The following is an 18955-nucleotide window of genomic DNA, read 5'->3' as shown; positions in this document are numbered from 1 at the left end:
AAAAAACTGAAAATTACAACATATAAGAATAGGATTATATTGAATAGTTTTGTATTTGGATGCATGATTCAGTATATTTTATTGCAAATATATACTTGTGTAGGGAAGGATTACCATTTCCCAAAAATGTGACTTATGGTTGATACAAAATTAAATACCTCCTATCTTTGGATGATGATGGTAATGACAACAATGATGATAATGACTTTGATGATTGTAATGTTTCAGTTAAAATGTTGATCGGGAACTCACTTGTTTGGTCTTTATTTTTCTTATTGCTTTCCTCATGTCTTTATTCCTGAATGTGTAGATGATTGGATTTAAAAGGGGAGTGAAAATTGTGTAAAACACAGAAAGGATCTTATCTATGGACACCCTGTTGAATGGCCATATATAGATAAAGATGCAAGGACCAAAGAACAGTACCACCACTGTAATGTGGGCTGAAAGAGTAGATAAAGCCTTGGAAGACCCGTTGGAGGAGCGATGCCGGACAGTAATCAGAATGATGCTATAGGAGATGAACAGAAAGATGAAACAGAACAAAGAAAGTAGTCCACTAAATGCAATGACTAATAATTCCAAGATATAAGTGTCAGTACAAGCAAGTCTGATGACCTGAGGCAGATCACAAAAAAAACTATCCACAACATTGGGGCCACAGAATGGTAAAGTCACTGTGAACACCATTTGGCTCATAGTGTGCACAAAACCAGTGGTCCAGGACAGAAGTGCAAGTCCTATGCAAACACGGTGGCTCATGATCGTTTTGTAATGGAGGGGTTTGCAAATGGCAATGAATCTATCAATTGCCATGGCTACAAGCAACATCATCTCACTTCCACCTAAAAGGTGAAGGAAGAACATCTGAGCCATGCAGCCTTCATAGGAGATAGCCTTATATTCACTAATTAGGTCACAGATCATTTTAGGAGTAGCAAAGGAGGCCAGGGACATATCAATGAAGGAGAGGTTGGCCAGTAAGAAGTACATGGGAGAGTGTAAGTGAGGATCCAGTTTTACCACAAAGATAATGATGAGGTTGCCTAATACAATGGCTATGTAGATAATGGAAAAAAACAAGAAAAAGCAAATCTGTAACTCACGAAACTCTACGAGGCCCAACAAAATAAACTCAGACACCATGGAGTGATTTTGTTTCTCCATTTGTTTGGCTGTTGGTATATGTTACCTAAAACAAAATCAAAATAGATTAAAATCAGTGAATTAAAGTTGAGAGATGAAATATATATATACACTTAACTTTGCTCCCTAAAATCCACTGAAATGTGCAAAAAGAATCAAAAGTTTTGAACAACATTGAATCCAAAATTTAAGAAAAAAGAATAGACAGCATGTCTTAGCAAAGCTTATGAGGAATTTCTGCCATAAACTCAGATATTTGAAGAAAATTATAGTTGGCATTATTTAGCTCATATTTGCACTAATCTTGAGAAAAGTGAGTATCTGAGTTGGTGAAAGAATTTAGACGTTTCTTCGCCACCTTTTTCAAGGATAAGGTATAGATTTGTTGGTCATCCATGGGCAAAGAAGAGGAGGACCCTTCCATTTTGAAATCTATTTCTGCACTATCAGTGAAGATGATGCCAAAGTGATTTTCTAACTGAAAAATAGTACCAAGAAAAATGAAAGTAGATGGAATATAAAATATGGCAAATCTCAGAGTCAATTCTGTAGTGGCTGCTGAAAATCAGATGAGCAGTCATAATAAACACTGAGTTTTGGACAGTTGAATCTAGGGTTGGCCAAATTGAGGTGGCTTCTCATTTTCTTTTTCCATAAGGTGGAGAAAAGACTCAAATGTTTGGGTCTTCTCCCATGGGCTCTGACTTTACTTCTAAGCCTATATGAAGTTAGTAGATAGGAAGGTACAGTGCTCAGATATGGCATAAATGGATGCTTGCCGCTAGCTTCCTACTGCCTCGCTTAAGTTACATTCTTTGTCAAGTGGCTAAACATCCTAATGGATTTGGTATAACATCCATATTATTTGTAAGAGAGTATGATTGTAGAGTTCTGATAAACAAAGGAGGATCTGTAGGGAACAGATCCATGTACTTCTAGATGACTAAGGCAGACTCATGTGGAATGACATCCATTTAAGCATGAGTGATGCCAGCCAGAAATTTTGAAGTAAAGTATCAAGGAAGATAAGACAGATATCCACGAAGAGATAGTAATAGCAAAACAAATTTTTTGAGACTTAAGAAAAAGTGATATCTGAAAAAAATGAAGAATTGGAAAAAAAACACAAAAGAGTTTATATCTGAAGACTTCATAGAAATAGATATAATATAGTTTTAAAATATTTTGAAATGTAAGAATTTGGAAAAGTATAAGAATAAAATAACTGAGATATTCATACCATTATTTAGAGTAAATAAATATTTGTATTTTCATCATTTTGCTTCACAGATTTAAATAAAACAAAAACTACTGGAATAAGTGTATTTCACTTAACATCTTACTATTTTGGGTGTGGCTTGTAAAAATGAATATATGATATATTATCATAACAAAATTCTGAGAAAAAAATTATTTTTACTGAAGAATTGCTATTCTAAAAATGGTGCAACCATCAGTTTGTTTTCTGTATTTGTAGGTTGGATTCTGCTTTTTGTTTCTTTATTCATTTGATTTGTTGTTGTTTTGTGTTGTTTTTTAGATTCCACATATAAAAGAACACACTAATGGTTGCCAGAAGGGATAGGGGTGGGAGGATGAGCAAAATGGGTGAAGGTGAGAGACACAGGATTCCAGTTTTGGAATGAATAAGTCATGGGAGAACAAAAAGTAAAATTCAGGGCCTATAGTCAATGGTATTGTAATAGGGTTGAATGGTGAAAGATGGTAGCTACACTTGAGCTGAGCAGAGTATGACATATAGATTTGTGGAATCACTGTGTTGAATACCTGAAACTAATATACTGTCATGTTTCAAGGATACTCCAATTAAAAAAAAGAAAGTGCACTTTTTTTTTTTACTTTGCATAATACTCTCTAGCTCCCTCGATGTCATTGCAAATGGCAATATTTCATTCTTTTTGAGGGCTGAGTAATATTTCATTGCATACATACACATTTCCTCTTTATCTCTTCATCAGTCAATGGAAATTTGGGTTCTCCATAATTGGTTTATGTTGATAATGCTGGTATAAACATTGGGGTGCATGTACACCCTTGAATTCAAATTTTTGTATCCTTTGGGTAAATACCTTGTAGTACAATCACTGGATCCTATTGTAGGTCTATCTTTAACCTTTTGAGGATCTTCCATACTGTTTTCCACAGTGGCTGCACCAGCTTGCATTCCTACCAACAGTGTAGGTAGGTAGGAATGTAGCCAATTTCAATTTTCTCCACATCACTCATCTTTAGGGAAATACATATCAAAACTACAATGAGATATCTCCTCACACCTGCCAGAATGGCTAAAATTAACAACATGAGAAACAAAAAATTGTGGCATGCCATTATATTTTGATTTCACTTTGCAACATTTTTAAAAAGAACCCTCAATTCTGTGATTTATAGTATAAGTTTTCACAGGGAAATGGCCAAATACTTATTGTACTATTAGCTTTAATAAGTAATATTTGGAAATCTCCTCCAAAGCCTGTCATTAGTAGAATGATTTAAAATGGAAATCTATATGTGCTTATATGGAAAAATGTGTAAGATATGTTATTAAATTTTAAAATGTCATTATATCAAATATTTTAAATAGATTATCACATTTTATGAAAAATTATGCACCCATATACAAATTCCAGAGAAATCTCAGAGAAATATAGATTCATTGAAGTATCAAGAGTGCTTACCTCTGGTCTATTAGCTTTTAGTATTAATGCAGAGTCTAATTTTTATAAGTCAGGTTCTGTAAAATTTAATGAAGTTGAATTAGATCCTAGATAAATAATCAATGCTCCCCAAAATGTAGTTGATATTTAGCTAGGGATTTCAAATCAGAAAGTCATTTATGTTACATATAGCTGTAAAGAACTTGCAAAATAATCTGTAAATAACTTGCAGCTTGGGATAGTAACAGGCTATGCTGGCTCTACATTTAGAGTTGCAGCAGCACTAAAGGTGATAGTATGGATTTGGCAATCTATTACAGACAGCCAGGACTGGAAATACATTCTGTGTCATATATCCACTTGTGACAAAGCAACTCACCAAAAAAGGCAAGATGTCTTCTGTCCCCTTTTCCCACCAGCCCTTCCAAAAGTGTCCTCTGAGAATTTCCAGGACAATTCTTGAAAACAACAATGAGAGAGACAAATCTTCTGATTTTAAAATGTGTTACATAGATAGAGTAATGAAATGATACTTTACCTTACTAAGAATAGATAGAAAAATAAACAGATGTAAAACACCCACGACTTTTTAGTAAAAGAGTCCTATATTAAAAATACTGTTTAGGATAAAGTTGCAGTTACTTGGGAATAAATAGGCTGGTGAGCTACACAGTGGTTAATAAAAATTAATTTAAATACTAAGTATATAAATAATAGTTCAAACAATAAATAATAGAAATAAATAAGTGAATATCATGCTTTGTTATATTTTATAATATTGGCTTAGGATCATGACAAAGTCAGAAGCCACAGAAGTTAAGGTTTTAATAGATTTTATTCAGTGAAGATGAGCAAGCTCTCAAAAACATACTCAAAATTCTAAGAGGCAAAAGCTGAACTGGAGAAAAGTAGCCAAATATATATGTCCTTAATATCAAATTCTTATACATTGATATGAAAAATTTCAAGAGACCTATATAAAAATAAGCCAAGCTATAATTTTAAGAAAATATATAAACAATGGTTGAATATATGAAAAAGAGAGTTTAATTTCAGTAAAATATACGTTGAGGTCACATACATCAAAGTGTTTTAGTGTTTTATTTTGGATGTATAATTACATATCTGGTATATATTTTTCTATATTTCTTGATTTATCACAAATATTATGTATTAAACGTGTTCTACATTTGAAATTGGAAATTTTTTAAGTAAATAATTTATTTAATGAAATGGAAACATAGAAAAATCTTTAACTTTTCTTCTCCATACCTTATTCTTGCTTTAGGAGTTGTAACTGAAAGTCATTGAGACTCAGGAGTTTTTCACATATCCCCACTTCTTCCATGTTCCTTTTGTGTGTCCCCATTCTAATGAAGGAGAACTCCCTTTTATTTTGAAACCACAGAAACAACATGAGGAATTTGTCAATTAATGACCCTGGGAAAATCTTGCATCTTATAAATGAATTCCCTCAGCAATTAAAAGTCATACATTTGGCAAGCTAGATTATTCAGAATCTCTCATTAGTGTGTAGATTTTCCCCATAAAGAAGAGACAGAAAACTGAATGGGAAGAAATCAGTGAGAGAGGTAAACCATGAGAGACTCTGAATTCTCGGAAACAAATTTAGGATTACAGAAGGAAGGGCATTAGGGAGGATAGGAAACTGGGTGATGGGTACTAAGGAGGGCACGTGTGGTGATAAGTCCTGGGTGTTATGTGCAACTAAAGAATTGTTGAATACATTAAAAACTAATGCTGTACTATACATTGCCTAGTTGAACATTAAAAAAAGAGAAACAGAAAGAATGCATTATCAACCAAACAATATAACTATGTTTCTGTGAGCAGATACAGACATAGAAACGGAGTGTCTCTTTAAAGTGTGGATAACTTTGAATTTTCCAAAGCCCAGAGTAAGAAGAATTTAGAAACATGAGATAAACAGAAAACTTGTTATAAAACTTTGATGGTCACAAAAATCTCCTTCATTAATCTTATCATCTGAATAAAGGTGAAGAGAAGAGTACCATTTAATGGAAATAACTGGTTCCTAAGGGTCACATCTCTCTAATACCTTTCTAATTTTCTTCTATAATTAGTTCCTTTTGGATTTGTAAGCTTTGTTGATACTGCATTGTGCCATAATACTTCATGGTTAAAATGAAAGCAATTTGCTGTTATTTGATCTCTTTCTTGTTAAGCAATAGCTGACTAGTTTCTTCTTTCTCACATTGGACTGCCTATGGTTATGATGTCAACAAATGGTCTATGGCCTATACAACCAACTACTTTATCTAATAATGCTATTATTTCAGTGAACAGCTTGGTCAGCAATATCTAAAACGACGTGGTTTTTTTTTTTTTTTTTTTTTGGTCATCTCTGAATTGATTACTTCACCCATTGATTACTTCATATATTTGTAGCTCAGACACTAAAGAAAATAACATATTCATTAATGGGGTTTATGTATTATTTCCAGAACTGTTATAGTCATTCTTGTATATTTCCTATGGGCATAATCACACATTTGTCTTAGATATATTGTGGAGTAGAACTACTAGATCATGGGGTAGGCATGTCTTTTAAAAAATGCCAGAGAGTTGCAATGTGGCTGTACTTCTTTACACTCCCTCTTGCGGTGTAGAGTTCAGGTTGTTCTACATACTTACAAGATTTTGGTATTATGAAGCCTTTTTAATTTTAGCAATTTTTTAAGATATATTGGAATCTTCATTGTGACTTAATTATTATTTCCTGATATTTCATGATGTAAGATATCATTTCATATGTTTATTTACTTTTTGAATATTTCCAGTTGTGAAGTATCTACTTACCCCTTTGTGTCCAAAGCATATGAGTACTTGCCAAGAGAGAGGGGCAAACCGAGAAATACTCTTAACCCTAGAGAACAAACTGATAGTCACCAGAGGAGAGGTGGGTGGGGGAATGGGTGAATTAGATGCTGGGGATGAAGGAGTGCACTTGCTGTGAAAAGCAATAGGTATTGTATGGAAGTGTTGAGTCACTACATTGTATGCCTGAAACTAATATTACACTGTATGTCAACTAACTGGAATTTATTTTTTTATCAACTCATTTTATTTTATTTTATTTTTTTAAATTAATTTTTTATTTTTTATAAACATATATTTTTATCCCCAGGGGTACAGGTCTGTGAATCACCAGGTTTACACACTTCACAGCACTCACCAAAGCACATACCCTCCCCAATGTCCATAATCCCACCCCCTTCTCCCAAACCCCCTCCCCCCAGCAACCCTCAGTTTGTTTTGTGAGATTAAGAGTCACTTATGGTTTGTCTCCCTCCCAAATGAAATCTTGCCATTTGCGACAACATGGATGGAACTAGAGCATATCATGCTTAGCGAAATAAGTCAAGCAGAGAAAGACAACTATCATATGATCTCCCTGATATGAGGAAGTGGTGATGCAACATGGGGGCTTAAGTGGGTAGGAGAAGAATAAATGAAACTAACTGGAATTTAAATAAAAACTTTAAAAAAAGAAAAGTTGACATACCAGAGAAGACATTTCAAATATGTATTCCCAACAATGTTCTTATTTTGAAAATATACCAAAAAATGCAATAATGTAATATTCATAATGTATGGTAGGGTTTCTCAGTCTTGTCATTATTGACATTTTAGGCTCAGTGATTCTCTTTTGTGGGAGACTGCCTTGAGCACTCTATGATATTTAGGTGCATTCCTGGCCTCTATCCATTACATGCCAATAGTTGTCCCCATATGGAACACACCGAAATATCCTTAGATATTACCAAATCCCCCTCAGTTGAGAAGCACTGATACATTCCATTTGAGTAATAATAAGTACAAACATAAATATATAAATATTAAATATGAAATTTTAAATATAAAATATTTAATAAAAATTGCAAGAAGAGTTAAGATATCCAAGAGAAAAAAAAAACCAAGAAAACCATATTCAAAAATACTAAGATGACAGAATTTTAAAGATTCCAAAAACAGGGTTTTTTTTTTTTTTTGCTTTTTTTTTAAATGTATTTTATTTTTTAGAATTGACATCTGAGGGCAGTGCAAAAGATGTGGGACAAAGGGATTAAGTGATCTCATGGGATTGGGCACATGGTTTGAAGAAACAAAAAGATATTCTCAGTTAATTCAGTACCACTGATTCCCATTTCTTTTCCAATGAAACGACTTCCAATTTTTCATCAACTTCCTAAAATGCAAATGTATTTGCCACTATTACCCAGTTGACTTTAGCATTTTATACATTTTTTATGACTATAAGCATACTTTAGGATTTTAGCTTTACTTAGCTCCATGAACATAACTATTCCCACTCTAGAGACAGTATAGTTTTTTTTTCTTTTTATTTCTTTTCAGCGTAACAGTATTCATTGTTATTGCACCACACCCAGTGTTCCATGCAATCCATGCGCTCTCTAATACCCACCACCTGGTTCCATCAACCTCCCACCCCCCACCCCTTCAAAACCCTTCAGATTGTTTTTCAGAGTCCATAGTCTCTCATGGTTCACCTCCCCTTCCAATTTCCCTCAACTCCCTTCTCCTCTCTAACTCCACTTGTCCTACATGCTATTTGTTATGCTCCACAAATAAGTGAAACCATATGATAATTGAATCTCTCTGCTTGATTTATTTCACTCAGCATAATCTCTTCCAGTCCCGTCCATGTTGCTACAAAAGTTGGGTATTCATCCTTGCTGATGGAGGCATAATACTCCATAGTGTATATGGACCACATTTTCCTTATCCATTCGTCCATTGAAGGGAATCTTGATTCTTTTCACAGTTTGGCGACCCTGGCCATTGCTGCTATAAGCATTGGGGTACAGGTAGCCCTTCTTTTCACTACATCTGTATCCTTGGGGTAAATACCCAGTGTGCAATTGCAGGGTCATAGGGAAGCTCTATTTTTAGTTTCTTAAGAAATCTCCACACTGTTCTCCAAAGTGGCTGCACCAACTTGCATTTCCATCAACAGTGGAAGAGGGTTCCGCTTTCTCCACATCCTCTCCAACACATGTTGTTTCCTGTATCACTAATTTTGGCCATTCTAAGTGGTGTAAGGTGGTATCTCAATGTGGTTTGAATTTGAATCTCCCTGATGGCTAGTGATGATGAACATTTTTTCATGTGTGTGGTAGCCATTTGTATGTCTTCATTGGAGAACTGTCTGTTGATATCTTCTGCCCATTTTTTGACATGATTGTCTGTTTTGTGTGTTGAGTTTCAGGAGTTCTTTATTGATCCTGGATATCAACCTTTTGTCTGTACTGTCATTTGCAAATATCTTCTTCCATTCCGTGGGTTGCCTCTTTGTTTTGTTGACTGTTTCCTTTGCTGTGCAGAAGCTTTTGATCTTGATGAAGTCCCAAAAGTTCATCTTTACTTTTGTTTCCTTTGTCTTTGGAGACATATCTTGAAAGAAGTTTCTGTGGCTGATATCGAAGAGATTACTGCCTATGTTCTCCTCTAGGATTCTGACGGATTCCTGTCTCATGTTGAGGTCTTTTATCCATTTTGAGTTTATCTTTGTGTAGGGTGTAAGAGAATGGTCGATTTCATTCTTCTACATATAGCTGTCCAGTTTTCCTAGCACCATTTATTGAAGAGACTGCCTTTTTTCCGCTGTATAGTTTTTCCTGTTTTGTCAAAGATTATTTGACCATAGAGTTGAGGGTCCATATCTGGGCTCTCTACTCTGTTCCACTGGTCTATGTGTCTGTTCTAAAAACAGGTTTTATTAAATAATCAGGAAATTATAGGAAAACATAAACATGAGAGAAAAAATAAAAGACATTAAAAAAGTCAAATGGGGAGGAGTCAAGATGGCGGAGAAGTAGCAGGCTTAGACTACTTCAGCTAGCAGGAGATCAGCTAGATAGCTTATCTAAAGATTGTAAACACCTACACATCCATCAGCAGATCTAAGAGAAGAAGAACAGCAATTCTAGAAACAGAAAAACAATGACTTCCTGAAAGGTAGGACTGGCAGAGAAATGAATCCAAAGCGATGGGAAGATAGACCCCAGGGTGAGGGGCCGGCTCCCAGCAAGTGGCGGAGCAACGAAGCACAAAATCGGGACATTTAAAAGTATGTTCCACTGAGGGACATCGCTCCAGAGGCTAAACCAGGGTGAAGCCCATGAAGCCCACGTGGGGTCAACATGGCCTCAGGTCCCGCAGGGTCACAGAAGGATTAGGGGTGTCTGAGTGTTGCAGAACTTACAGGTATTAGAAGGGGGAAGCTGACTACAGAGACAGAGCTGACAGTGAGCTCACAGCTCGGGGTTACCTTGAACCGGTCACAGGCTCGATGAGCTCGGAGCATGGCCAGAGGTCAGGCAGATGGGAATTACTGGGCGCTGTTCTCTGAGGGCGCACTGAGGAGTGGGGCCCTGGGCTCTCGGCTCCTCCGGGCCGGAGACAGGAGGCCACCATTTGTATTCTCGTCCTCCGGAACTCTACGGAAAGCACTCAGGGAACAAAAGCTCCTGAAAGCAAACCCGAGCGGATTACTCAGCTGGGTCCCTGGTAAGGGCTGTGCAATTCTGCCTGGGGCAAAGACACTTGAGAATCACTATAACATGCCCCTCCCCCAGAAGATCAACAAGAAATCAGGCCAAGACCAAGTTCACCTACCAAGGAGTGCAGTTTCAATACAAGGAGAGAAGCAGAATTCCAGAGGAGGAGAAAGCAAAGCATGGAACTTATGGCTTTCTCCCTATGATTCTTTAGTCTTGCAGTTAATTTAATTTTTTTTTCATTTTTTTCTCTTCTTCTGCTAAATTTTTTTTAACTTTGATCCTTTTCTTTTTTAATGTTTTAAACTAGTTTATCTAATATATATATATATATATATTTTCTTTTTATACTTTTCTTTATTTGTTTTCTTTTTTAAATTCTTTTCTTTCTTTTTTTTTCTTTTTTCTTTCTTTCTTTGTGAACCCCTTTTTATCCCCTTTCTCCCCCCTCATGATTTGGGATCTCTTCTGATTTGGTTAAAGCATATTTTCCTGGGGTTGTTGCCACCTTTATAGTATTTTACTTGTTCCTTCATATACGCTTATCTGGAAAAAATGACAAGGTAGAAAAATTCACCAAAAAAAAAGAACAAGAGGCAGTACTGAAGGCTAGAGACCTAATCAATACAGACATTAATAATATGTCAGATCTAGAGTTCAGAATGACGATTCTCAAGGTTCTAGCCGGGCTCAAAAAAGGCATGGAAGATATTAGAGAAACCGTCTCGGGAGATATAAAAGTCTTTTCTGGAGAAATAAAAGAACTAAAATCTAACCAAGTTGAAATTAAAAAAAGCTATTAATGAGGTGCAATGAAAAATGGAGGCTCTCACTGCTAGGATCAATGAGGCAGAAGAAAGAATTAGCAATATAGAAGACCAAATGACAGAGAATAAAGAAGCTGAGCAAAAGAGGGACAAACAGCTACTGGATCACGAGGGGAGAATTCGAGAGATAAGTGACACCATAAGACGAAACAACATTAGAATAATTGGGATTCCAGAAGAAGAAGAAAGAGAGAGGGGAGCAGAAGGTATACTGGAGAGAATTATTGGGGAGAATTTCCCCAATATGGCAAAGGGAACAAGCATCAAAATTCAGGAAGTGTAGGGGGAGGAGTCAAGATGGCGGAGAAGTAGCAGGCTAAGAATACTTCAGCTAGCCAGAGATCAGCTAGATAGCTTATCTAAAGATTGCAAACACCTGAAAATCCATCGGCAGATCGAAGAGAAGAAGAGCAGCAATTCTGGAAACAGAAAAACAACCACTTTCTGAAAGGTAGGACCAGCGGAGAAGTGAATCCAAAGCGATGGGAAGATAGACCCCGGGGGGAGGAACCGGCTCCCGGCAAGCGTCGGAGCAACGGCGCACAAAATCAGGACTTTTAAAAGTCTGTTCCGCTGAGGGACATCACTCCAGAGGCTAAACCGGGGCGAAGCCCACGCGGAGTCAGCGTGGCCTCAGGTCCCGCAGGGTAACAGAAGGATCGGGGGTGTCTGAGTGTTGCAGAGCTTGCGGGTATTGGAACGGGAAAGCCGGCTACAGAGACAGAGCCGACAGTAAACTCACAGCTCGGTGTTACCTTGAACTGGTCGCAGGCTCGGTGAGCTCGGAGCGTGGCCGGAGGTCAGGCAGACGGGTGTAACTGGCGCTTTTCTCTGAGGGCGCACTGAGGAGTGGGGCCCTGGGCTCTCGGCTCCTCCGGGCCGGAGACCAGGAGGCCGCCATTTGTATTCCCGTCCTCCAGAACTCTACGGAAAGCGCTCAGGGAACAAAAGCTCCTGAAAGCAAACCCGAGCGGATTACTCACCCCGGCCCCTGATAAGGGCGGTGCAATTCCACCTGGGGCAAAGACACTTGAGAATCACTACAAAAGGCCCCTCCCCCAGAAGATCATCAAGAAATCCAGCCGAGACCAAGTTCACCTACCAAGAAGTGCAGTTTCAATACCAGGGAGAGCAGCAGAATTCCAGAGGAGGAGAAAGCAAAGCACGGAACTCATGGCTTTTTCCCTGTGATTTTTTTTTAGTCTTGCAGTTAATTTAATTTTTTTTCTTTTTCATTTTTTGTTTTTTTCCTCACCTTCTGGTAAAATTTTTTTTTAAATTTTACCTTTTTCTTTTTTAACGTTTTTTAACCAGTTTATCTAATATATATATTTTTTCTTTTTTATATATTTCTTATTTTTTTTAAATTCTTTTCTTTTTTTTTCTTTTTTCTTTTTTTTTCTTTCGTCCTTTTTGAACCTCTTTTTATCCCCTTTCTCCCCCCTCACAATTAGGGATCTCTTCTAATTTGGTTAAAGCATATTTTTCTGGGGTTGTTGCCACCCTTTTAGTATTTTCCTTGCTCCTTCATATTCTCTTATCTGGACAAAATGACAAGAAGGAAAAATTCAACACAAAAAAAAGAACAAGAGGCAGTACCGAAGGCTAGGGACCTAATCAATACAGACATTGATAATATGTCAGATCTAGAGTTCAGAATGACAATTCTCAAGGTTCTAGCCGGGCTCGAAAAAGGCATGGAAGATATTAGAGAAACCCTCTCAAGAGATATAAAAGCCCTTTCTGGAGAAATAAAAGAACTAAAATCTAACCAAGTTGAAATAAAAAAAGCTATTAATGAGGTGCAATCAAAAATGGAGGCTCTCACTGCTAGGATAAGTGAGGCAGAAGAAAGAATTAGTGATATAAAAGACCAAATGACAGAGAATAAAGAAGCTGAGCAAAAGAGGGACAAACAGCTACTGGACCACGAGGGGAGAATTCGAGAGATAAGTGACACCATAAGACGAAACAACATTAGAATAATTGGGATTCCAGAAGAAGAAGAAAGAGAGAGGGGAGCAGAAGGTATACTGGAGAGAATTATTGGGGAGAATTTCCCCAATATGGCAAAGGGAACGAGCATCAAAATTCAGGAGGTTCAGAGAACGCCCCTCATAATCAATAAGAATAGGCCCACACCCCGTCACCTAATAGTAAAATTTACAAGTCTCAGTGACAAAGAGAAAATCCTGAAAGCAGCCCGGGAAAAGAAGTCTGTAACATACAATGGTAAAAATATTAGATTGGCAGCTGACTTATCCACAGAGACCTGGCAGGCCAGAAAGAGCTGGCATGATATTTTCAGAGCACTAAACGAGAAAAACATGCAGCCAAGAATACTATATCCAGCCAGGCTATCATTGAAAATAGAAGGAGAGATTAAAAGCTTCCAGGACAAACAAAAACTGAAAGAATTTGCAAACACCAAACCAGCTCTACAGGAAATATTGAAAGGGGTCCTCTAAGCAAAGAGAGAGCCTACAAGTGGTAGATCAGAAAGGAACAGAGACCATATACAGTAACAGTCACCTTACAGGCAATACAATGGCACTAAATTCATATCTCTCAATAGTTACCCTGAATGTTAATGGGCTAAATGCCCCTGTCAAAAGACACAGGGTATCAGAATGGATAAAAAAACAAAACCCATCTATATGTTGCCTCCAAGAAACTCATTTTAAGCCCGAAGACACCTCCAGATTTAAAGTGAGGGGGTGGAAAAGAATTTACCATGCTAATGGACATCAGAAGAAAGCAGGAGTGGCAATCCTTATATCAGATCAATTAGATTTTAAGCCAAAGACTATAATAAGAGATGAAGAAGGACACTATATCATACTCAAAGGGTCTGTCCAACAAGAAGATTTAACAATTTTAAATATCTATGCCCCCAACGTGGGAGCAGCCAACTATATAAACCAATTAATAACAAAATCAAAGAAACACATAATCAATAATACAATAATAGTAGGGGACTTTAACACTCCCCTCACTGAAATGGACAGGTCATCCAAGCAAAAGATCAGCAAGGAAATAAAGGCCTTAAACGAAACACTGGACCAGATGGACATCACAGATATATTCAGAACATTTCATCCCAAAGCAACAGAATACACGTTCTTCTCTAGTGCACATGGAACATTCTCCAGAATAGATCACATCCTCGGTCCTAAATCAGGACTCAACCGGTATCAAAAGATTGGGATCATTCCCTGCATATTTTTAGACCACAATGCTCTAAAGCTAGAACTCAACCACAAAAGGAAGTTTGGAAAGAACCCAAATACATGGAGACTAAACAGCATCCTTCTAAAGAATGAATGGGTCAACCGGGAAATTAAAGAAGAATTGAAAAAAATCATGGAAACAAATGATAATGAAAATACAACGGTTCAAAATCTGTGGGACACAACAAAGACAGTCCTGAGAGGAAAATATATAGCGGTTCAAGCCTTTCTCAAGAAACAAGAAAGGTCTCAGGTACACAACCTAACCCTACACCTAAAGGAGCTGGAGAAAGAACAAGAAAGAAACCCTAAGCCCAGCAGGAGAAGAGAAATCATAAAGATCAGAGCAGAAATCAATGAAATAGAAACCAAAAAAACAATAGAACAAATCAATGAAACTAGGAGCTGGTTCTTTGAAAGAATTAATAAAATTGATAAACCCCTGGCCCGACTTATCAAAAAGAAAAGAGAAAGGACCCAAATAAATAAAATCATGAATGAAAGAGGAGAGATCACAACTAACACCAAAGAAATACAAACTATTATAAGAACATACTATGAGCAACTCTACGCCAATAAATTTGACAATCTGGAAGAAATGGATGCATTCCTAGAAACATATAAACTACCACAACTGAACCAGGAAGAAATAGAAAGCCTGAACAGACCCATAAGCAGTAAGGAGATTGAAACAGTCATTAAAAATCTCCAAACAAACAAAAGCCCAGGGCCAGACGGCTTCCCGGGGGAATTCTACCAAACATTTAAAGAAGAACTAATTCCTATTCTCCTGAAACTGTTCCAAAAAATAGAAATGGAAGGAAAACTTCCAAACTCATTTTATGAGGCCAGCATCACCTTGATCCCAAAACCAGACAAGGATCCCATCAAAAAAGAGAGCTATACACCAATATCCTTGATGAACACAGATGCGAAAATACTCAACAAAATACTAGCCAATAGGATTCAACAGTACATTAAAATGATTATTCACCACGACCGAGTGGGATTTATTCCAGGGCTGCAAGGTTGGTTCAACATCCGCCAATCAGTCAATGTGATACAACACATCAATAAAAGAAAGAACAAGAACCATATGATACTCTCAATAGATGCTGAAAAAGCATTTGACAAAGTACAGCATCCCTTCCTGATCAAAACTCTTCAAAGTGTAGGGATAGAGGGCACATACCTCAATATCATCAAAGCCATCTATGAAAAACCCACCGCAAATATCATTTTCAATGGAGAAAAACTGAAAGCTTTTCCGCTAAGGTCAGGAACACGGCAAGGATGTCCATTATCACCACTGCTATTCAACATAGTACTAGAGGTCCTAGCCTGAGCAATCAGACAACAAAAGGAAATTAAAGGCATCCAAATCGGCAAAGAAGAACTCAAATTATCACTCTTTGCAGATGATATGATACTATATGTGCAAAGCCCAAAAGACTCCACTCCAAAACTGCTAGAACTTATACAGGAATTCAGTAAAGTGTCAGGATATAAAATCAATGCACAGAAATCAGTTGCATTTCTCTACACCAACAGCAAGACAGAAGAAAGAGAAATTAAGGAGTCCATCCCATTTACAATTGCACCCAAAACCATAAGATACCTAGGAATAAACCTAACCAAAGAGGCACAGAATCTATACTCAGAAAACTATAAAGTACTCCTGAAAGAAATTGAGGAAGACACAAAGAAATGGAAAAATGTTCCATGCTCCTGGATTGGAAGAATAAATATTGTGAAAATGTCTATGCTACCTAAAGCAATCTACACATTTAATGCAATTCCTATCAAAGGACCATCCATCTTTTTCAAAGAAATGGAACAAATAATTCTAAAATTTATATGGAACCAGAAAAGACCTCGAATAGCCAAAGGGATATTGAAAAAGAAAGCCAACGTTGGTGGCATCACAATTCCGGTCTTCTAGCTCTATTACAAAGCTGTCATCATCAAGACAGCATGGTACTGGCACAAAAACAGACACATAGATCAATGGAACAGAATAGAGAGCCCAGAAATAGACCCTCAACTCTACAGTCAACTAATCTTCAACAAAGCAGGAAAGAATGTCCGATGGAAAAAAGACAGCCTCTTCAATAAATGGTGCTGGGAAAATTGGACAGCCACATGCAGAAAAATGAAATTGGACCATTTCCTTACACCACACACAAAAATAGACTCAAAATGGATAAGGGACCTCAATGTGCGAAATGAATCCATCAAAATCCTTGAGGAGAACACAGGCAGCAACCTCTTCGACCTCAGCCGCAGCAATATCTTCCTAGGAACAACGCCAAAGGCAAGGGAAGCAAGGGCAAAAATGAACTATTGGGATTTCATCAAGATCAAAAGCTTTTGCACAGCAAAGGAAACAGTTAACAAAATCAAAAGACAACTGACAGAATGGGAGAAGATATTTGCAAACGACATATCAGATAAAGGACTAGTGTCCAGAATGTATAAAGAACTTAGCAAACTCAACACCCAAAGAACAAATAATCCAATCAAGAAATGGGCAGAGGACATGAACAGACATTTCTGCAAAGAAGACATCCAGATGGCCAACAGACACGTGAAAAAGTGCTCCATATCACTCGGCATCAGGGAAATACAAATCAAAACCACAATGAGATATCACCTCACACCAGTCAGAATGGCTAAAATCAACAAGTCAGGAAATGACAGATGCTGGTGAGGATGTGGAGAAAGGGGAACTCTCCTACACTGTTGGTGGGAATGCAAGCTGGTGCAGCCACTCTGGAAAACAGCATGGAGTTTCCTCAAAATGTTGAAAATAGAACTGCCCTATGACCCAGCAATTGCACTATTAATACTGTTTTTAATCTATATCCTGAATATTCATTATATATGTCATTCATTCATCCACTCCTTTAATAGATGTTTGAGTAGTAATATAGTATTCCAGATGCTAGAATGTGTATAAAGTACTGCATGTGTATTTGAAGTTTGTCCTTTTCTCTTGGAATGCAGTTTCGAAAATGAGAATTCCAAAAGCATTAGTATGAATCCTTAAAGGGTTAGGATTTAACCTGGCCTCCCAGGACTGCCAAGGAGGCCGCGTGTTCCCAGCTGGCACAAAGTACACTCCTCCCAGGGCTGAGGGGCTCCTCCAGAATGGTACTGATCCTTCTTTTTTAACCAGAAAACCTCTTTTTTTTAAACCTATGTTCACAACTAGTTTTCTTACCGTGATGGACTGTCTTTTCTTGTGGAGATGGATTTTGGCCAACGTGTGGCAGTTGACATAAATGCATGTTTTTCAAGGCAAGAATATGGTATTAGTTGCTTTTAAGGAACTCTGGCATTGTATGTGCATTTTTGTAGAATTGTTACTGGACTTACAGTGACATACTTCAATCAGGTTTCTGTAAAATTTAAATAAAACCAGTTCAACAGAAAAAAATAAAAAAGGTTTAAGCTGAAAGGAGATATAACCTCTAGACACGGAAAGAAATAACTTTATATATTAAATAAGACTTAGCACTTTGCATCAATCCAAGGTTCTCAGAGTAGGAAGTTGGCTAGAGGACATGTGTATATGGGGAAAAAAATACATCCTCTGTTGGATGAATGTACCCATAGGGGTGTCTCAGAGAAACAGAGTGCACAGCATCATGATGCTTCTTCTATTTCTGATGATTGGGAACATAAATTGCAGGGAATTGGTGGGAGTACAGGATAAGGAGATGCAAGGATATTCCCCAGATTCACATGAGGCACTATCCCCTAAAAGTATTTTCTCCACTCTGGTAAGCAATAATGACACAAAAGGAAGACTATATTTGGTTTGCTGAAGGAGATTTATAAGAATCTAGATAACCAAGAAACCATTAATGATGAAAATAATCTTTTTGAACAAACCAGTAAAACTATTGGTGTTATAAGCATGGGCTTATGGGAAAATTATGGCATAAATTTAGATGACTGTAGTGAAAGAACTGTGTTACTCTTATCCAAATGAAACAGTTGCCTCAAGCCACCCCATTTTGTCATTTTGAAGCTTGTGAGGAATAAAATGCACAGTCCAAACAGCAATCCTTTATAAAGCCATCAACAAGTGAATGAGTGAATACAAACTGAAAATGAAATAAGTTCAGTTCCATTTCTCTGTGGACCTGGGCATTCTTGGTACATATATTATATGGTTAATATATATAATGGTTATATATATGGTTAATATATGTGGTTTATATATATATATAATATTTGTTTATATATATATATATAATAAGGTTAATATATAATATGGTAAATATATGGTTAGTGGTATATATATATATGGTTATATATATGTGGTTATATATATAATGGTTATTATATATAGTTGTTATGGTTACTGGCTAATATATATAATAATATATGGCATATATATAATTACACGATTACACTCTTACAAAGTGGGCAATAACCATCATTAATACTAGCATGAGCTCTGAGGGTTTCATGCAAGAATGGAGAAGGAAAGAGGAGATACATTT

The 18955-nt window shown here is 36.9% G+C and overlaps 1 protein-coding gene across 1 annotated transcript; it reads right to left on the bottom strand.

The window, feature by feature from the left end:
• Positions 1–228: 228 nt before the first annotated feature.
• Positions 229–1167, bottom strand: LOC116589956 (olfactory receptor 4K13-like). The gene has a single exon (XM_032341686.1). It carries the CDS (start codon positions 1165–1167, stop codon positions 229–231), a length of 939 nt encoding a protein of 312 aa, XP_032197577.1.
• Between the last annotated feature and the right edge of the window lie 17788 nt (positions 1168–18955).

Source organism: Mustela erminea, chromosome 5 (assembly GCF_009829155.1).
Source record: "Mustela erminea isolate mMusErm1 chromosome 5, mMusErm1.Pri, whole genome shotgun sequence".
Taxonomy (NCBI): Eukaryota; Metazoa; Chordata; class Mammalia; order Carnivora; family Mustelidae; genus Mustela; species Mustela erminea.
The sequence above is the reverse complement of the archived record's forward strand: the minus strand, read 5'-3'. Positions and strand labels throughout refer to the sequence as shown.